This window comes from Halichoerus grypus, chromosome 5 (genome assembly GCF_964656455.1).
Source record: "Halichoerus grypus chromosome 5, mHalGry1.hap1.1, whole genome shotgun sequence".
NCBI lineage: Eukaryota > Metazoa > Chordata > Mammalia > Carnivora > Phocidae > Halichoerus > Halichoerus grypus.
In genome coordinates this window covers 97,346,343-97,367,439 of record NC_135716.1, presented here as the reverse complement: position 1 = coordinate 97,367,439, position 21,097 = coordinate 97,346,343, and the positions used below count along the sequence as shown (strand labels likewise).

The window sequence follows — 21,097 nt, the reverse complement described above, 5'->3', positions numbered from 1 at the left end:
GTACAGTGGCCTTCAATCCCAACCCTCCGACCCCCTGCCCCTGAGACCCTGCCTGGGACCCTCCCCACCCCTGGTCCTGCATGCCCAGCCCTGGGACTCTAAGGAAGAGGCTGCGAGCAAGTCTGGCTCCTGGCCCGGGCTCCCTCTGCTATTTATACCCTCAGTCCAGGGAAGGGTGGATCAGATTCTCAATGTGCTCACTGCAGAGGAGGAAGTGAGGGTGGAGAGAGAGATGGAAAGGGAAAGGTGTTCACTGAGGCAAAGAAACAGAGAGGTAGGCAGCAGAGGCCCAAGGTGAAGAGGCCGTGGGACTTGGAGAGTCCTAAGAACCGAGAGCGAATTCTCCAGAGAGATCAGAGGAGGGAAGCCAAAGAAGAGACAGAAAAGGGAGAAATGGGGCCATGGGGAAGAAAGGAGATGGGATCCAAGAAGCAGGACACACCCTGTGCTGGGTAGAGTCAGGCCCCAGGTACCAGATCAGATGCCCCATCCGGGTAGGTGCTGGCCCGGGTGTCCAGGGGCCTGGTGTGAAATTACAGGCGTCATGAGAATGGCTGCGGTCAAGGAGGCACAGGGAACAGGGCTTGTCTGGAGTTGGGCAAGGACCTTCCCCTAGAATCCAGGCTGTGGGTGCTGCTTTCTGGGGGTGAGGGTATGGGCAGGGAGCTGGGAGCAGAGGTCAGAGCAATGTAGGGGGGAGGAGAGGAGGTGACTGTTGGGGAGTCCGGAGTGCAAAGGCCTGGGACGGAGGGACCTAAGCCTTCTGGCGTCTCCACTTTAGGCAGCCCAATCTGGCCCCAAGGCCTTTTGGGTAGCCTGGGCCTAGCTGGTGACATTCTTCAGGCAGCCTCCAGCCTTCCTACTATTCACATAGTCATATACAAATCAGTCCACTGGAGCTGCTTGGGGGGGTGTCTTTCTGGGGCCCCTTCCCGGTCCCAGCACTGCATTTCTTCCTGACTGTGATTCCCAGAGGAATGACCTGGTTTGTGGAAAGTAGAAGTGCCCACTGCTATTTCTTGCACCTGCCCCCTGCCCCCAGGGCCCTGAATCTTTCAAGCTGTCAGGGCCCTGGCCAGAGAAGCCTCTCAGGGACAGCTGCTGACTCAGACTCAAAGTCTAGAGTTGCAAAGGACCTTAGGGAAATCTACAAGCCTATCCCGAGCACTCCATTGAAACTGAGGCTCAGAGAAATTAGGAGAGCAGCCCCAAGTGCACTGCTCACTTGTGTGGATGCTGCCTCTGGACTCCAAGTTCAGTGCTCCTGCCAGGATGCCAGTCTGTCCATCTCTTCCTAAGCCCCTCCTAGGAGTAAGAGGGATTTTCTCCTGGGACCTTGGCCCTCTTGCTTGGACCTCCCAGCAGACATTGTGGGAAGTCAAAGAGGTGAAAAGGTCGCGGCGCACAGGACAGCAAGTCCCCCAGGAGAGACAAAACCCGTCAGGCTGTCCAAGGTAGAAGCCTGTCCCCTGGAGACTTCAGTCTCTGTGGCCAACACTGCCCTCTTGTGGCTGCTGGCCGTCAGGGCAGCCTGGAGGATGGCTCCTCTTCCCAGCCCAGGCCCTCTCTCTCCAAGGACCCCTGCCCTAGTGCAGGGCGGATTTAGACCCTGCAGGGCTACCCTTCCAGGCCAGGCCATCTAGAGGCCGAGCTTTCACACACCATTCTCTAATAGGGTCCTCAGGCTGACCATCACCCGCCCTCTGAGGGGCCACTTAGAAGCCATCTCTCCAAATCCCTGAGGAGCCCTGGCCCTTCCTTGGACTGAGGGGCCTAAGAGTCGAATGTGGGGGGGTCCTGTGTTTAGGTGGATCAGGAATCCATGGGGAGGGCTTTGTAGAAAAAGAGAATGTCTGGGAAAGAGGCCACAGGGCCTGCATCTCTGTGCCCAGCAGCGTCCAGCCTGCAGAAGGAAGGGTCAGGCTGCCTGAGGGTTCAACGGGGTTGATGGGGTGAGGGCCCCTCGCTTAGATGGGACTGCACCAGAAATGTAGATCAGGGGCGCCCCCAGCCCCCAAGTCAGAGACCAGGCCCTGCTGGCGTGCTCTGTGGAGCCCAAGTTGGGAAACCGAGCCCGGCTCTTTGTTCTTAGGCCAGAGCAAAGAACCTCATTCCTGCACAGGAATGAGCAGCTGGGTGGCCCAGGGCGCTGTGTCCCTGCAGATCAGGCTGGGCAGCTTCTTATGACATCATGAATCTAGAGGGGAGAATTTCCAGGCACCCAAATGACCTTACCACTCCACCCTTCACCTCCTCCACACTGAATGGACGGGCAGGTCGCTCTGAGAGCCCCACCTGGGGGCACGAGTGTCATATGATCTCACTGCTTCATCTCTGACCTCCCCTCTCCTCCCAGTTGACTGTGTTGTATGTTCACGGACACACTGTCCTTGGTGACCTGTTTGTTTTCCCTCCTTCCTCCAGGCCTGAGGGACAAGGACAATTCCCAGCCTGGAGTTCAACCCCTCACTCTGGAACTTGTGAGTTCAGTAAATACTTATTACCTGACTCACTAAAAAGACAGAAGACGGCACATCGGAAGCCCTTCATTTCCCTGCTCAGAACATTTTGCTGTGTTGGCTTTTCAGACTAGCTTACCCACAGCCTGGCCAACCTACCTGTCTACTCTCCTTTCTTCCCAACACGTGGGTTATTTTTCGGTCAAACTGGGTAAGTCACAGCGCCCTGATATTCCCTAAACTTGCCTGTCTCCATGTTTTTTCCAGACCAGCTCCTTCCTCCTTGATTCTCCTCTTCCTGAACCCCCTTCATTTACTGCCAGTTAAAATCCTACCCTCCTTTAAGACCCATGCCTCTTCCTTCACGGAGCCTGCCCAGATTTCCTGAGGGAGTGGGTTCACTTTTTTCCCTTTAAATCTCCACAGCACTTGGACTCTCCCTGGAAGCTTATAACCTGCTTCATCCCCATCCTAGATTGTAAGCACCAAGAGGGCAGGGTTTGTATTCCTTTCATCTTTGTACCCCTCCCTCTCACCCCCTACACAGAGCTTTGCATATAGTAGGTGCTCAATAAACACTTCTTGTATTGGGTGAAATGGAGTTTGCTGTTTGGGCTGCTGGGAGCTGAAAGAGGTGGGAATGGGGTGCTGTGGAGCTTTAGGAGACTATCGGAGTGGGCTCAGAATGGGGAAGCAAGGACCTGTATAGGGAAGTAAGTGGGGGGTCTGGCTCAGAAGTTGCTGGGGAAGAGGAGCACTTTGCTGAAGAGAAGAGGGAGCTGGGCCGGCCTTGAAGATGTGGTGGGTTAAAGAAGGGCACCAGGTGTTAGGGGACCACAGGTTGGACCCCAGCATCAGGTCTGATGGACCCCAACTGTCTGCAACCTTAATGACAAGCAGAAAAGGGAGTAGGAATCCGGAGGCTTGAATTCTGGTCTCCTTCACTGGTCAGCTGGGTGGCCTTGGGCAAGTTGCTTCTCCTTTCTGGGCCTCTTCATCTATAAAATAGGTACCTGACCTCCTATGACCCTTCAAGTTATGTTATTCTGATTCCATGTCAAGTTTCTGAAGTAGAGGGGTGCTGATCGATGGTGAGTTGCACATGCCCCCCCACCCCCCCGCAGGACCAAGCACCGGGAATGGCCCTAACTAGGTCCTGGACAGCCCCAGAGAAGGTGACAGAGCCCAAAGCTGCGGCCTGACTCAGAGGATGTAGAGGTTGGGGGCAGCAGAAGACAGTGTGCCCAATTCAGAGTGAGTAAAGTGCCCAGCAATCAGAGCACAGGGCAGGGTTTTCAGGGACTCCCCTTCCTTTGCTGTGCTTCCCTGTCCTCGTCCTTGCCACATCCCCAGACTCAGTAAATACAGATCTGGAATTTGAAGCCCAGCTGCTCAACTGTGTGGCTCTGAGAAAGTCACTTAACCTCTCTGAGCCTCACTCCCCACATTTATGAATGGAGTGACTCAAATTAACTCAGAAGATTGTCGTGAAACTGTGAAATTGCCCAGGACTGTGTGTCCTGCTGGATCTCCCCTCCCTGAGTCTGGAAAAGGACAACTGATACAGAAGCCTTCACAGGCCACAGGGCCAATGGTTCATGGTGCTTTGCAAGCGCACTGGGGTGGGGTGGGGCATGGCGAGGGGTAGGCAGATGGTGGGGAGGTTGGCAAGGAAGAAGAGGGAGAGGGGTATTGCCCAAGCAATCCCTGACTGCTAGTGAGGAAGGCCCACTCCCCCTGCAGACTGATCTATTGTGTAATCGGCAAGGGCCCAGGAGCTTTCTGTAATTTTTCTTTGGGGGTCCAGCATTGAGACCAAGCTGATGGATGAAGGGGGGGCTGTATGGGGAAGGCTCCCCAGTCTCATAGCAGGCCTGGCCTGCACATGCACTGTGGGTGTTCCTGCCACTTTTTTGAGCCTGGTTCATCCAAGGCCCCCAGTTTCTAATCTGGTTGGGAAGGATTTATTTTTGGGTCCCTGTAACCTAGCAATGGGCTCACATGACCAGTGGCAGCTGCAGGCTGAATATACCGTTGGATCTTGGCTCCTGGCAGGGGGTGTAGGCCAGACTGTGGGGGAATAAAGGGAATGGAAAGGCTCTCACCTCTGCTTTCCTCTGCAGCCCCCTCAGCCTGGTCCCCAGATGGTGGGCACAGGGCGTGGGAGCCTGGGGAGCAGACATGGCTGGTGTTGGCATAGGGGCTCTGGACAGCCGGGAGCTGCAGTGGGGCGGGTCCAGCTGTGAGCCTGCTGTCGCGTGGGGAGAGCTGGGTGTCCATGTGGATGTAGGGGGTGCAGAGAGGATGCGATGCTGGTGTCCTGGGGGGCAAGCCCAGGCTGGGGGGAGCAGGCAGTTGAACCGACAGCCTGTGTTGTGGGATCTCAGGGACACCCCTGGTCGATGCTGGAATCCCAGCATTCAGCTTCTTCCCTTTGTTCCCTGTTAATATCCCTGCGAGAGAGAACACATTAGCTGCTATCAGTGTGAGTGGATTTATCAGCCTCTTTCCTGCGAGCAGGTTTCAACAGAGGCAGAGACAACAGAGGAGGGCAGTGGGTGCCACTAAGCAGGTGAGGGGCTCCCGGGAGGGGGCTGTGGGTGCATAAAAGGCATTCGATAGATATTTATTGAAAAAGTGGATGGATGGATGGATGAAAGAGAAACTTGGTTAGCTTCCTGATCTTCTCTTCAGGCGCAGGAAAGGGTGGCTGGGGGTGGATGTGACCCCATCAAGAGGTGCTGGTGGCCAAGGGCAGGACAGGGCCACCCCAAGGAGCAAGTCTGGGATGGAGAAATCAGACCTCAGCACCGGGGGCCCCACCACAATACTGAGGAGAGAGGTACCACTGACCCCAATGTGACAGGAGTCCCCTCCTGGGCATATGTGCAGCATGCTGGGCCATGGATCTCTGATGTGGTTTGTGGGGCCACCCCAGTTTCTCCACCTCTGTCTTCCCACGTCCTCCATTGCACTAACCTTTGAAAGGAAGGATTGGTAGGGTGGGGTGGGGGAATGTAATGTCAACAGCTACTCCAAACCCTGATTGAGATCATTTGATGAGATACAGCATAAGAAGTGCCTCCCCGATTGGGCGCCCCAAAACTAGTATCATCACCATCATCATCATTACTATTTTTACTATTATTTTTTAAAAAGATTTATTTATTTATTTATTTGAGAGAGAGAGAGAGAGAATGAGCAGAGGGAGGGGCAGAGGGAGAGGGAGAGAGAGAGAATTCTCAAGCAGACTCTCCACTGAGTGCAGAGCCCCATGCGGGGCTCGATCCCAGGATCCTGAGATCATGACCTGAGCGGAAAGCAAGAGTTGGACGCTTAACTGACTGAACCACCCAGACGCCCCTACTGTTTGTATTATTATCATCAGCTGCCCTAAGGCCAGGAAAGGCAGTCTCCCCTCCCTCCCCACTCCCAAGCCAAAATGGCTTCCAGCAACTGAGATGATGCTCCAGGATCCACAGCCTCATTGGAACCACCTTTCCTAACAGCTCTATGGGAGGGGCCTCAGGACCTGGAGACTTGGCCCGCTGGCTACATGCCAGTTGTCTGGCCAGCCGGGTAAACTGTACCAGCTCCCCCAAGCCTGAAAAGAAGGATATGTTTGTATTGCAGGCTTCCTATCCCTATTCAATAACCTGGGGGGTGAAGAATTGTTGCCCATTTTAGAGATAGAAAAACTAAGGAAGATAGAAGAACTAAGGCACAGATGGCCAACGCACCGGCCAAGGTCTTACCACCAACCAGTAGAGTAGAGCCCAACTAGAACCAAGGTTTTCCTCCCAATCCAGTGCTCTTTCTATAATCCTGTGCTGGTGAGCCTGTGTCTGCTCTGGTTCTTTCTCAGGCCTTGGAAGGGGGCCATTGGCTGGGCCCCTGCAGGAAGCATATGGGTGCTGATCAGGCTTTACCCGATCCCGGAGGGTTTGACTAATCTCAAGATGTTCTTGCCAACATGGCGGCACAGGGTTTAATAGAAACCATTTTGCTGTCTACAGGTTTACATTTGGTATTTTAATTTGATTTCCCTGTACTAAGGTGTGTGTTTTGTTTTCGGCTGTTTCCTGGAAGGCAATGGCCACTTCTATGGAATAGGCTTCAGGGCTTCAGCCCAGAGTCTCATGGCAGGTCTCCAGAGAGGTCCTGGGGCATGGAGGAAGGGGTAGATGCTTTGGCTTCAAACAGACTTGGGTTCAAATATTGGCTCTGGCACTTCCTATCTGTGTGATCTGGAGAAAGTCACTTAACCTCTGCCTCCCATTTCCTCATCCATAAAATAAGGTGCATAAAGGCTGCCTCATAGAACTTGTGTGAGGATTGAAGGTACTGTATGTGAAGAATTTGGCACTTGTAAGAGTCCAAGAAAGGGTTTTGGGGGATACTGGTGATCACTACTTCAGCTCTGGGCTGGTCGGTGGTCTCTTCGTGGTTGACCTGGGGCCCGGAGCAGCCACCTTGCCCTCTCTGGGTTTTCTGAATAAGTCATTGTTCTCATGGCTCTTTGGGTTGAGTCTGGTCTTTCTTCCCTTTTGGAGGCAGAAGGAGTTTCTGGACGGGCAAGTCTCAGGGCAGAGGGCTCTGGAGTAGGTATCACGCCTGAATTCCTGGCCTAGGCTCACGGCTCTGCCATGCGTGGCTTTGGACGACCTCTTCACCTCTCTCGGCCTTAGAAACATGGATGCTTCAGCCTGTAGCGTGTCTTACAGCTCTGCAATGTTAGGATCCTATCCTTGGGTGTCAGTCACGTAGCTAGGGGAACTGAGGGTTTCTTCATGGTGGGAAGCCATGTGCCTCCATCTCACTCCCAAAATGCTCATCACTTGGCCTTGGACCCTCTACGGATGGTGTTCCGTGCAGCTCAGTCCAGTCCTACAGATCCAGAGCAATCTGAGCCTTCCCGAGGTCCTGGTGCCTGCTCTGTCTTCAGGGAACAGTGTTCTGGTGGCACCACATGTGGGGGCTCATGGGGATGTTAGATCCCCCCATTTCCATCCGTTCTCCCAGCCCATACCAAATATACATATACAATCTAAGAAACCGATAGTAACGTGCTTTCTGAGGGACAAATGCAGGGTTAGGACAAGGCCTTTAGCTCCCCTTCAAACCTGAATGCTACTCCTGAACCTATTGGCTGTACATATTTGGCAGCTGTCAAAGGAGCCGGACCCTGGAACCTTGGCCCCTGCCAGGCCTAATCCCGGTACTCTGTGTCTCCCCTGACGGGCCCGCTGCAAGAGCATCTTGGTTCTGATGTCACACAGAAGCATACAATGGCAGGCCTGTCAGGAGCCTCAGGATCATCTATCCTATATTCTCTCTGAACAAACCAAGGCCAGAAATGGGAAGTGACTTGCCCAAGGTCATACAGCTAGTAAGTGCCAGAGCCACTTAAGGATTTAAGAAAATCCTTAAATCTGGATTTTCTGACTCCGAGTACCCTTTATACTTCATCAGGCTGGCCAGGAGGGTCTCTCCTGCCCCCAGTCACCTGGCCCCATGAGCGTTTTGCGATCCCACTCCAGCACCCCAAGAAACGTGACGGGGGTTGGAACCACCCCTGAGCATTCTCCCTGGGGGCACTGGTGCCTGGCTCCTTGCTTCAGAAGTGGCTCCAAGTGGCTGGGTGGGAAGCAGGAGGCCATTAGGACCCAGAAGCTCTTGGAGCATCCTGCTCTGCCGGCTGCCTCTCACCGCTCACTGCAGTGGTTCAGGCTTCAGCAGCCTTGGAGAAGCATCAGCTGAGAGGAGCAATCACATGGGAGCCGGGAGCTGCTCAGCCAAGGTAGGAGTTGCTGACTAGGCCAGGAATGGGGGCCAGTCCCAGGGCCTGATGGTGAGTGCTGAGGTACTCTGCAGGAGCCTAGCTCTGTGTCCCAAGGACCAGCCAACCCTACCTTATGCTGGGCAGTTTCGTCAAGGGATGGGCTCCCAGTTCTCTCAAAGGCAGTATTGGGGTGTGGGCATCTCTGAAGCCCAGAGATGGGCGTTGATCTCCTGCCAGAGGGAGTACCCACATCCTAAGGCAGACAGGGTTCCCCATCTGTCTTACTCCATGTCATAGAGATGGGTCCCCCGCATCCTAGGAATGGGTCCGTTGGTATGTAGGCTGATGGGCAACTCTGCATCCTGGGCGTGGGCAACTCTGCTGTGGAGAGGTGTGGTTGCCCCCTGGAGATCCCCCCTGGCTTAGGAGGGCCATGCTCTTGTCTGAAGGAAGGCCGTGCTCGGATCCTTGGGAGGGAAGCTCCGAATTTGGGGAACAGGTGCATGCGAATCCCAACGACACCTCTGTGGCCTTAGGCTGGGCACTTATGCACATCTTGCATCCTGACACAAGGATGTTTGTAACTTGACCATGCCCCGTCTAGGGGGCCAGACCTGAGCCCCTATGGTGGCAAAGCCTGCCAGGTCCTGAGAGGTCCTGGAGGTGAGGGAGGGCTTGCTGGCAGGAAACAGTGGGAAGACAAGAGCGTGTGAGAAGGCATGGTGATGTGAGCTAGGAGTGGAGTGAGGCTCTCTGGGCTTCCCCCCTGACACTGTGATGCACAACCCTCCCCTCCTCAACCCCCATCCATCAGTGAGGGAATGCTGGCGAGCAGGAATGTTGGTCCATCTGTTATGACGGAAATGGGAATCCTGGAATTTAGAAGTCAGTGTGGAGATCCTGGCCGGGCCGAGGGGGTTCTGGAAATGAGAATTGTCCAATGTCTTCTTGTCTAGGGCTTCATCATGGCTGCACAGTATCCCCTCCATCTCCACGTGGAAACCATGTCTGCTTTCCTCAGTCTGGGACCCTGGGTGGGCCTTGCTGGCAGACTCTTGATGTCCATGCAGACACGGAGGGCCTTTACTCCTTTAGCTCCCAGGGCCTCCGAGCCACGTCTTCTGGGCCCCACTCCCAGGTGGAAGGGACGAGGAAGCCACAGCATGGAGAGTAAGGGGCAAGGATGCCTCTCCTAGCGTTGCTTTCTGCATTTTTCCTGGTAGACTGTCTTATGAGCAGCTGATGTCTCCACTTTTAAGCCCTCTCTTCACCTTCTCTGTAGACCCTGAGTCTATGTGGCTATTTTAACTGTGAAATGAGCTTCCTGTTATCCCTGCAGAGAGGCACATCCCTAGGCAATTGTCCAAAGTTAGGGCTGCGCCGAGTCCAGGAGACCAGGTTACCCTTTCCAGAGCAGAGTCCCCTGGCTAACACACAGTTGACCTACTGAGTGTGCTTGGAGCAGGTATTAAGGGGGGCAGGGACTCAACAAACCAGTGTGAATTTGATTCACAAAGTTATATCAGGCACCTATTGCATGCATGGCATGCTTGAAGTTAAATTCGTGCATGGTTGGTGGTAATGCCCAAACCCAAGGGTGGTTGTAAGGCTGTAACTATGGGGAGGGAATGCGGATGGTCTGCCCCATGTGGTCCACTTTATCGCAGTCAGAGAATTGATGGGTTTTTAGACTGAGCAACCCAGGAACTCACAGAGTCATCAAATGTTGTCAGATATGGGAATCTTGGAGGTCATCCAGTTCAACCTTCCCATTTTACAGACGAGGAAACCGTGATCCAGGGAACTTGGGACTTGTCTACAGACGGCCCATCAGACTCGGCATGTCCATAGTTTGCCTCAAATTTGCATATTTTCCCACAGTATACTGGGAGAAACTGGACTGCAAGAATCGGATATGGAAATAAAAATACTTTTTAATTGCATTATTATTTCAATTATATGCAAACTTAATATGGATAATGAGACACATGAAACATCTGATCTGCCATTTGGTCAGGAGAAATGAGAGATGCCGAAACCCCAGACTTCTTCCCCTCCCCATTCCTTCCAGTTGTCTTCTCTGCTTTATACTCAACCATTTCCACAGTCACAGTGACCTACCCACTCTCAGACACCTACTTCTCCCTCCTTGCTCTGGAATGTGCTAACAGTCCAGGGCCAAGAGAACTCTGGGCCAGGGATCTGCTCCAATGATCAGAGATCTGGGGACCCAGGGAGTGGGAGGTTAGGAGCATTTCCTCTCCCACCTGCAGGGGTACAGTGGCCTTGAGAAGCTGATGAGTGGGTGAAGAAAGGCAGCTTTCAAGTGACCTATGCCCTTCTGCTTTGGGGGCAGTGGAGGCTGGATGGGCTGACATCCCAGTTTCCTTCCAGCTGGGACATTTTGATTTCACTGTTCCTTCTCAACAGCCCCCAAATGGCAGCTCTTTGTCTTGAGGATGGTGATGTCACAGGAGACTAAAGCACAGTCCTTCCCCCTTTCAGGTGATCTCTTCCCAGTGGTAACCCCAGAGCACTGACAGACGTTTTTAGAGATGGTTCAGATTCAACAACTATTCACTGAATGCCTATTGCATTCCAGGTGCTGTGGAGGGCACGGTCAGGTGGGCTGAAGTACTGGCCCTGGAGCCGGGGCACCTGGGTACGTACCCAGACCTTGCCGCCTTTGGTAAGTTACTTGACCTCTCTGGGCCTCAGTTTCACCAACTGCAAAATGGGGATGAGAGTAATACCTACCTCACAGGTTGTGTGAGGATTAGAATGAGCTTATTTATGTACAGTGCTTAGAACAGGGTTTGGTATTTGGAAACCGCCTTTATAAATGTGAGCGCTTATGGGTAGTATTGTTATGAAGTCTCACAGGACCCTCCAAACACAGTCATGAAGTAGCTGTTATTCCCTTCATTTTCCAGATGCCTTCATGAGGAAACTGAAGTCCAGAAGAGTCACAGAGTCAGTAATTCCCAGACCTGGGTCTGGAAACCAGATCTCGTGTCCCTTCTACTCCCCAACAGCTCCTGCCATTCTGAGACAAGAAATCAGGAAATTTACATAAGCAACTTGAAAACTGGGGTACTATCCCGGAGTTCAGTGGGACCCTGGGAGAGGGAGAGAGAGGATTTAGAATCTCTGGATAACAGTCCCTGAGAGAGGAGAAGGGTATGGAGAACAGAGGCAAGGAAAAGAAAAAGGAGCGAGAGACCACTCAGAAGGTGGAGTGTTGAGTGAGTGAGGCTCCAGCATCTCTCACGTCTCCTGCTTCTCCGAGGTCACCAAGGCAGACCAGAGCCACCTCTTGCCAGAGAGGAGAGATGAGCTTCTGAGCGCTCAGTTCGGTGGTACGCACAGCCCAGCCTGGAAGGCCGGCGATTAGAGCCCATCCGGGAGGCTCCAGCAGGAGGCGCCCTCTCCCCCCCCGTTCCCCCCCCACAAAATTGGCAAGCCTGGGCCTGGGCTGGCCATCCCAGGGTCACTGGACTAGGATGGGGGATGGGCCTGTGACAGGAGGTGCCCTGGGTGTCCTCTTTCGGCCCCATGGAGTCCTCTCCCATCCCCCAGTCATCAGGGAACTCTTCCACTCTGGGGAGGGTCCCTCAAACCCCAGGTCCCTCTACGGCCAGTGGGGTCCCAGAGGTGGGGCTGAGGGACGTGGCCTCGGAATCTGTGGCCCTCTTCTTCATGCTCCTGCTGGACTTGATCGCTGTGGCTGGCAATGCCGCTGTGATGGCTGTTATCGCCAAGACACCCGCCCTCCGAAAATTTGTCTTTGTCTTCCACCTCTGCCTGGTGGACCTGCTGGCCGCCCTGACCCTCATGCCCCTGGCCATGCTCTCCAGCTCTGCCCTCTTTGACCATGACCTCTTCGGGGAGGTCGCCTGCCGCCTCTACTTGTTCCTGAGCATATGCTTTGTTAGCCTGGCCATTCTCTCGGTGTCGGCCATCAATGTGGAGCGCTACTATTACGTTGTCCACCCCATGCGCTACGAGGTGCGCATGACGCTGGGGCTGGTGGCCTCTGTGCTGGTGGGCGTGTGGGTGAAAGCCTTGGCCATGGCCTCTGTGCCGGTGTTGGGAAGGGTCTCCCGGGAGGAGGGAGCTCCCAGCACCCCCCCAGGCTGCTCGCTCCAATGGAGCCGCAGTGCCTCCTGTCAGCTTTTTGTGGTGGTCTTTGCTGTCCTTTACTTCTTGTTGCCTCTGCTCCTCATCCTTGTGGTCTACTGCAGCATGTTCCGAGTAGCCCGAGTGGCTGCCATGCAGCACGGACCGCTGCCCACATGGATGGAGACACCCCGGCAACGCTCTGAGTCTCTCAGCAGCCGCTCCACTATGGTCACCAGCTCGGGGGCCCCCCAGACCACCCCGCACCGGACGTTCGGGGGAGGGAAGGCTGCAGTGGTCCTCCTGGCCGTGGGGGGACAGTTCCTGCTCTGTTGGTTGCCCTACTTTTCTTTCCACCTCTACGTTGCCCTGAGTGCTCAGCCCATTTCGACTGGGCAGGTGGAGAACGTGGTGACCTGGATCGGCTACTTCTGCTTCACTTCCAACCCGTTCTTTTATGGATGTCTCAACCGGCAGATCCGGGGGGAGCTCAGCAAGCAGTTTGTCTGCTTCTTCAAGCCGGCTCCAGAGGAGGAGCTGAGGCTACCTAGCCGGGAGGGCTCCATTGAGGAGAACTTTCTGCAGTTCCTTCAGGGTACAGGCTGTCCCACGGAGTCCTGGGTTTCCCGACCCCTCCCCAGCCCCAAGCAAGAGACACCTGCTGTGGACTTTCGAATTCCAGGCCAGATAGCTGAAGAAACCTCTGAGTTCCTGGAGCAACAACTCACCAGCGACATCATCATGTCGGACAGCTACCTCCGTCCCGCCCCTTCACCTCGACTAGAATCATGACGGGCTTCTGGCCACTTGGAGGGAGATGGGGCTGGGGCCACTTATGACTGAAGGAACACCTTGTGGGATCACCTGTTCCCGGCTAGCAGGGGCTGGGGCTGGGGTCTCTGCACACAGCTTTTGCTTAGTGTTTTCTGGGTCAGGAACAATGCCAACAGGATGAACGTGTGGCAAAAGCCTTGGACATGGCTATGATCCTTGACTACTGGGGGAGGGAACCTGGTGAGATGGTAATGAGAATAAAGGGTCACAAAGGTGAGATGATTCCTTTCAACCAGCGAACTTTCCATGCCTCAGGAAGCAGAGAGACTCCCTAAGGGTAGGAGTTGGAGGATATAGAGCGGCAGGCCAGGTTTGGAGTTATCCTGGGGATTCTTTAGGATATTTCATTTTTCAGTGTAATTGTCCAGGGCAGTAATTGTACCCAAGCAAGGTAAGAAAATGACCTGTGTCTTCTCCTTTCCTTGTTAGGTTTAAAAAAACCTAAATAAAGTACAGCTTTATTTGAGTTAATGGATCTTTTTCTAGTTTTAGACCTGAGGTTTCCTTAAACTGAGAGGGCCAGCTGGGTATATTCCTTTCCCAAGTTTGGCCAGAAGCAAGGGGAAAAGCAGGGTACAAAGAGGAGAAGGCAGGAGAGCTGACTGCAGCTCTCTCCCACCCTCTGGGAACAGCCCTTCTGTTCTATTTTGCTGTCTTTCTCCTGCACATGGGAGATCAAGCTTCCGGCTTGATCTCAGCAAAGGCAAGGATACAACAGGATGGCTCTTTCTCCTTATTTTTTAGAATGAAGAAGTGGAAAGATTGGGGGTTGGGTGGCTGAAGGTGGGGGTTAGCATTTGAATTGCTAAGGTGGGTGGATACAGAGAGGCCAAATAATCACCTTGACCAATAATACTGTAAATCTTTTTTTTTCTTCCTAGGAGTGGCCTCCCTGATCTCTCTCCTCATGGCAGTGACCCACCTCCAGCCCCCTGGACAATCGGGTACAAGAGACTAAGGTTGGGAATGGGAAGGGTGGGGTTTCTATGGTCCATTAAATGCCTCCCTACTCCCATTCATCGCTCTCAAAATTAGCTTCAGTGACAAAGACTTAAATCTCTCTCCTATCTGCAGCCCTGGGCTGGAGAGAGGGCACGGGAGTTGGGTTCAGCTGTTCACTGATTGAGACCGTAGGAACTTGTTGGCTGGTATCGGTGGTGGTATTTGCAAGGGAGGGGAAATAGTTGCAAACTGGACAGGATGCCCATCTGGGATTACCTGTCCATCCACTTCCCTCAGTTGAATCAAGTAACATTCAAGGGTTCAGGCAGGAACAGAGGGTGCTTTGATCTGTATTTGGACAAATTCCTGCCTCATTGAACATTAAAGGGTAAGATGGGCTGATGGGAGTGGGATAGTCTCCCCTTTGAACGGCCAATAAATACTTATTATAAAAAGTTATACTGATATCAACATTTACTATTTCAGTTCAATTCAGTGCATAATAGTTGAATACCTAGTATTCTATGGGCCCACAGAGTCACTGCCTTTGAGGAGTTCATAGTCTAATTTTATCAGGTACCTTGTATTTTTACAGAGCTTTTGTATCTGGTAAAGCACTAAAGAATGTTTGAGAAATATATTGGAGAATATATTGGAGCTCAGTCCACTGCAGTAAAGATACCTACATGGAAGCTTCCTGTGGATTGTGGAAAGTGTGAGGGTTGTAAATGAAACTCTAGTTGAGGAAAAGAATTTATTAACTGAAACTGGGCAAACAGCTTTCCCCTTTAGATGTAGGAAAATTTACAGGTTTGTCTTCCTACCACCAGACTTACTTTAGTCTAGAACCTATTACACTGAGGAAATCCCCTAGATAGGAGAATTTTTCGTGATTGAAAAGCATGTAATTCTCGCTCTCCTCCCTTTTAAGATAAACTCATAAGGGAGGCATCTCATTCGTAGATAAGGGGAAAAAAACTCTTCTTCAAACATCACAGATCGGCTAGTAGGCCCTAAGTATTGCCAGCAGGTGGCAGTGTGAGTCCAGTGGAAACAGGAAAGGTGCGTGCATGGGGGAGGTGGGGATGGGGAGAAGGAGTGAGGAGAGGGGAGGACAGGAAACATTGCCGGGCAGCCATTTTGTTAATTTATTTTGCCTTTTCCTGTGACTTTGCCCTCCAACCCTTCCTTCACATACATCAAAAAAGAAAATTTTAAGTGCAAGGATATCTCTAATTCGGGCTGATATTTCCTGACACTGTGATCTCACTGGTGTTTATTACAGAATTTGACATAGGCTGGTTCATTTGCATTTATTTTTCCCTGTCTGAGTGGATCATGAAGGAAATAAAAATTTCTCTTCTATTATGCTGAGAATTCTCCCAACAGTTTCTGCCATGACCACCTTCCAGTTGTTTTCTAGTCACCAGGATTGCTTGCTAAAGTTTGCTATCTTGGCTATGAAGGCTGTTCCTGGACAAAATTTGACCTCTCTAGTGGGCTCAAGAATCAACAGGCTGAGACAACCGACCCGTCAGTTACTTTTCCTGCACCTGGGTGGTGTTGGGGTAACTCTCAAGCCTAGATGAAAACTTTCTGTTGTCAGGTCTCCCCAGGTAACATCTTATAGTGGCATGGTAGAAAAGGGGTGAGTTTGGAGGCAGACATCTACTTACTCACTGTGTGAACTTGGGAAAGATGCTTAATTTCTCTGAGCCTATTTTTTCATCTGTAAGAATGGGGGTAACATTACCTACCTCACAGGGTTGTTGTGAGGATTAAAAGAGATGACCATATGGAAGAACCTAGCCATACCTGGCCAATAGGTATTCAATAAATATTGGTTTTTCTTCCCTTTCCTCTTGCCCTATCCCCCCATAAGTATTGATTATGGGAAAGCCATCCTTTTTATTGTAACAGTCATTTGAGAATGAGTAGGAGGCTTTTCAAACTTTGAAGAACTGGCATTACTAAGTTACAGTGGATGAAGTTGTTTAAGGCGGCTCTCAAGAAATCCCTCTAATCAATGAAACATCATCATATAGACCTTTCTGTTGGGACCTTATATGCTAAGGTTTAAATTCCATTAGGGAAATAATTTTTAATCCCAGGGAACGGTTTGGGGGACCACAAGAGTTCTCCTCTCTAGAATATATGGTGAGAGTATTTGTGCAGCTATTTGGCAGTAAAGGTAATTCAGGGCCACTTTCACGGGTAGTACCCAGGATTATGAATGAAAAGGCTAGGAGTCTGAGGCTTTCATGGAGGTTTATTTTCAGGTGATGCTAGAGCTGAGAGACAAATCTACTAGAACTTCCCTTTTTGGGTGGTACTACAACAGGAAATTTCAGTAGGGAGATTCACAGGATGCACTGGTTTGTTTTGGGGTGTGGGCCTGAGGTTAACTGATCTTGGTAGGAGTCCGAAGCCCCTAAAGCAGGATCATTTATCCGCGCTAAAACTGGCTTATACTGGAGAAAGGTAGCACGGAAATCTTGTGGAGAACTACACTCTTACCTTTCAGGAAATAGAATATTGGGCGATTTCAGGTGGCCTTTTGTCAACATAGTCGCTGGGCAACTCGTAGGTAACGGCACAAGGACCGGGATACATCCTGAGAGCAGGAAGCGGTGGGACAGAGGGGAGGGCAGAAGGGGATGCTAAGGTCCCAGGCGTGGTCGGCCTTACAGATCTCAAGATGTGAAGCGTGGCCGGCCCCAGGCTCTGCTGTTTGTTCCCATCCCGTAGATCGGGCTGAGACAACCCCGGCAGTGTCGTACACTTGGGAAGGGGCTTCGGGTCTCCACAGCCAGAGATCAAAGGGGCTTTCTAACCAGTGAGAAATTCCCAGCAGAAATTCCTGTGCGGGCTGGGGACTCTTATTTGGGAACCCCCAGCCCCCATCCAAAGCCGGCTTGACCTCAGGAGGGCGCCGCCAACTGGGGAAGCCAGTCCCTAGTTTTTCTACATTTATCCAAATAAGGCAGCCGAAAAGGAGAAGAGGCACTAAGGTCGAGCCGCGTACCAGGTGCCCGACAAGACATCGCTACTCCGGGAACCACCGCTCGGACTCACAGGTCCTCTCTCCGTACTTCCGCTTTCCATTGCTCCTCCTCTACCCCAGCTGGAGAGTTTTGAGCAGTAACCGCCGTGGGGCGTTGCCGGAAGTGTCGTAACGCCGGATATCCGGTTCCTTCGGGCGCTCAAGGAGCTGACGGAGAGGGCCGCCGCCCAGCAGTAGACGCTGTCTCAGGCACCCGAGTCGCAGTTTCCGCGGTGTGTGAGTGAGCCCGGGCTCGGTCCCCTCTCCCGCCGCCGCCATGGGCTGCACGTTGAGCGCCGAGGACAAGGCGGCGGTGGAGCGGAGCAAGATGATCGACCGCAACTTGCGGGAGGACGGAGAGAAAGCGGCCAAAGAAGTGAAGCTTCTGCTACTCGGTGAGGGGCTGGGGGCGGGGCTGGCGGGACTGGCGGGGTGAACGGGAGGGTTTAAGCACTTGGAGCCCTGGGGGGTGGGGGGTGGGGGTCTGGCCCGGCCGGCTGAAAGGACCCTGGAGGGATCTGGAGGGCGTGACGGCCGTGGGGCGGGGTGTTGGGTTGGTTGCTTAGGCCCCGGAGGGCGTGCTGAGGGGGTGGGGTTTGGGGTTGTAGGAATTGGTCTGGAGGGAGGGTGTGACTCCGTGCTGGAATTGGCGTTTAGTGGAGAGAGTTTGGGAGTGTGGGCAGGAGGACTTTGAGACTGTGTTAGGAATACGCGAAAAGCTCATAAAGGAAGAGCTGATATTAGGGAAGGTTTTACAAGGGGTTGGAGTATGTTGATAGCAAAGAGGACGGGATAGAGTGTGGGGGGCTTGTATAATGGCTTATGAGTTTGGAGCGTGGTGATACTTTGACTAGGATGAAGTTGGGATGCTTGAATGATTAATATAAATAGAGGGGCTGGGACAGAGTGATCACGTAAGGACCCTGTCATTTATTATGAAGTGGGCATTTTGAACTGTCGGTAAGGTGGAGGAACCCTGGATTACTCAGGAACGTGAAGGTGTGTGGTTGAGATAACTGACAACAGTTCTCGGATACAAAGGAAAAGAGCTTGGGTGCAGAGGCTGTCTATATTTCCACCTCCTTCTATCATTTTTACTCTCTTAAGGCTTTATAATTCCTTCCCTTGTTTTTGTAAAAAGGGAAGGTGGTGTGAGCTGAGGAAATTTAAGGACTGGCTGGTTTGAGGTTTGTGGCAAAAGATGTAGTGGACAATAGATTACATATTGGGAGTTGCTGAATAGTTGCTAGCGATGATGTGCAGTGGGAATGGAGTTACCTTAGGATAAATTATAAAATTGGATACACTATAAAAGCTGTGACAGACTTCTGGTGAGCTGTCTCTCCAAACTAAAAACATTGACTTCAGAAAGTTACAGTTTATTTTACCCGACACTCGTTTTGAGCAGCTTTTTTTTTTTTTTTTTTTTAAAGATTTTATTTATTTATTTGACAGCGAGAGAGGGAACACAAGCAGGGGGAGTGGGAGAGGGAGAAGCAGGCTTCCCGCAGAGTAGGGAGCCTGATGCGGGACTCGATCCCAGGACCCTGGGATCATGACCTGAGCCAAAGGCAGACGCTTAACGGCTGAGCCACCCAGGCGCCCCTTGAGCAGCTTTTAGGTATGGTCAGATGCATTTTACTCAGCATGATTAGTTTAAAGATTTTTGAAACTTTTTTTTTTTTTAGATTTTATTTATTTATTTGAGAGAGGGCAAGAGTGAGAGAGAGCATGAGCCGGGTGAAGGGCAGAGGGAGAAGCAGACTCCTCGCTGAGCAGGGAGCCGGATGGCGGGACTTCATCCCAGGTCTCCATCCCAGGACTCCAGGATCATGACCTAAGCCGAAGGCAGACACTCAGCAGACTGAGCCACCCAGGCACCCCGAGACTGGTTTCTAGAGGCTCAGTAAATCATATAAAGTACCCTGGCATCAGCTTACCAATTAGTTAAGTCACAGTTTCTTTACTATTAGTATTTTCTACGGTTCTGTTAGAGAAGAATAAGTAGGAGTAATGGTTTCTGTAAGTAACAGAACCTTCTTTTTCGCAGTAGAACTTTTTTTTTTTTTTTAAGATTTTATTTATTTTTCAACAGAGAGAGAGGGCACACAAGCAGGGGGAGTGGGGGAGGGAGAACCAGCTTCCCGCGGAGCAGGGAGCCCGATGTGGGACTCGATCTCAAGACCCTGGGATCATGACCTGAGCCGAAGGCAGACGCTAAACGACTGAGCCACCCAGGCGCCTTCAGTAGAACTTTTTAAAATAATTAATTTTTGAGAAAAAGAAGTTGCTTTAGGAGAAGTGCCAAGTTTTCATGGTGTAAAGCCCTGGAGGACAGAATGCACCACCATAACCCAAGCCTTATTTTGTACTCCAGGATGTGCTAGGTGCCCATGCTAGTCTCTTCATGTTAACATACTTAGTGGTTTGTAGATTGCAGAAGCCTAGGAGCGGCTCTTTGGATATAGGGGGAAAGTTATGCATTGGAGCTTGAGCTTTTGGTTTGAATACCTGACCTTTCATGACACATGAATTCAGATTGTAATTCTAGACTGCCACTCTCTGTTTAACAGGTATGATTTGTGGATGAGCATGGTCTGTGGCACATAGTAGATGCTTCTTAATATTTGCTAGCATGAACCACCTAATGTTGGACATTGCTCCTTGGGCTCTTTCAGATGTTTAACTTAAACCATAATACTCAAGGCATTAACATCTGTGTTGATTGATTGGTTATGAAATTAAAGGTATATTTTCATCTTCTGTAAATGTTTTGATTTACATTAGCCCATCAGAGATCCCCTCAGGACATTAGCCTATTATAATACAGTTGTAAACTGTGAGGCTTTCTTCCAAATGGCAGGATTTGGCAGGCAGAATTTAGGCAAGCAAATGTCTGGAAAAATCTTTATTCGGGACTTTATAAATAGTGCATTTAATTAAAAACAAAATTAAACTCATGATGACTTCGCGAACTTCAAAAGCAGTAAGTAAAAATCAAAGTACTAAAACATTTGCTTTTAATTTTTATCAATTTCATTGTTTTAAGTAAGATTTTTTTAATATTCTTGAGCAAGTTAAGTCAACAAATATAAATAGTTGCAGACACAGATGCTCTTGCTTGAACCATATCATAATGCACAGAAGTTGAAGTATTTTCTGTAAACAGAACACACTCATCACAGTATATGGATAACTTTTTTTTTTCCTGTAGAATACCTCCTTTGATGCACATGCAAGTAATTTTTACTTCATCACTGTGAAACTGTCAAACTTAGTCTAAGTTGAGATATATTTGGTTACCTGTGTCTCTCCTGGCACATAATAGGTGTTCATTAGATATTACTGTATTTTCTTTTTTGGAGGGATGTAGTTTAGTATAATGAGTAACAACATGAGCTATGAAGTCAGACTATTTCAAATTCTAATTCCCATTTACCAGCTGTAACCTTGGGAAAGTTATTTACTCAATTTTGCTCTGCTCCGTTTCCTCATCTTTAAAATGGAGAAAATAGAGGCACTATAGGAGTGCTATGAGCATTAATGATAATAATGTAAAGTGGAATACAGCCTGGCACATAGGATCAGCTCAGTGAATATTAACTATTATTGTTATTATTAAATCAAAAAGAATGTTACAGATTATAGGTACTATAGAAATTAAAATTAAGAAGCCAAGGTGGACAGGGGCGCCGAGTGGCTCAGTCGTTAAACTCCTGCCTTCGGCTTGGGTCATGATCCCAGGGTCCTGGGATCAAGCCCCACATCAGGCTCCCTGCTCAGCGGGAAGCCTGCTTCTCCCTCTCCCACTCCCTCTGCTTGTGTTCCCTCTCTTGCTGTGTCTCTCTCTGTCAAATAAATAAAAATCTTAAAAAAAAAAAAAAGCAGCAGCTAGGGTGGGCAGAATTAGTTAAGGAA

At 51.0% G+C, this 21,097-nt stretch overlaps 2 protein-coding genes across 4 annotated transcripts in view; both read left to right on the top strand.

Moving 5' to 3' along the window:
* The first annotated feature begins 8,145 nt into the window (after positions 1-8,145).
* On the top strand, positions 8,146-15,207 carry GPR61 (G protein-coupled receptor 61). Of its 3 annotated transcripts, none has more exons than XR_013447997.1 (4): positions 8,146-8,259; positions 10,844-10,903; positions 11,175-13,407; positions 14,076-15,207. XR_013447997.1 is itself a non-coding variant. In XM_078072634.1 (3 exons), exon 3 carries the CDS (start codon positions 11,797-11,799, stop codon positions 13,150-13,152), a length of 1,356 nt encoding a protein of 451 aa, XP_077928760.1. In that variant the 5' UTR covers positions 8,146-8,259; positions 10,844-10,930; positions 11,175-11,796; the 3' UTR covers positions 13,153-13,426. The 3 variants fall into 3 exon arrangements, 1 of the variants encoding a protein (XP_077928760.1); XR_013447996.1 differs by having other exon boundaries at positions 10,844-10,930; XM_078072634.1 differs by lacking the exon at positions 14,076-15,207 and having other exon boundaries at positions 10,844-10,930; positions 11,175-13,426.
* Positions 15,208-17,312: 2,105 nt separating this feature from the next.
* The window catches only part of GNAI3 (G protein subunit alpha i3), a 46,376-nt gene continuing 42,591 nt past the window's right edge, over positions 17,313-21,097 (top strand). The window contains exon 1 of the mRNA XM_036109866.2: positions 17,313-17,574. Coding sequence (XP_035965759.1) covers positions 17,457-17,574 — 118 coding nt within the window. The 5' untranslated portion in view covers positions 17,313-17,456. The remainder of the gene's footprint in view (positions 17,575-21,097) is intronic.

Excerpts from the sequence above, each read along its gene's own strand:
- GPR61 (XM_078072634.1), top strand. The coding sequence starts at position 11,797 with ATGGAGTCCTCTCCCATCCCCCAGTCATCAGGGAACTCTTCCACTCTG.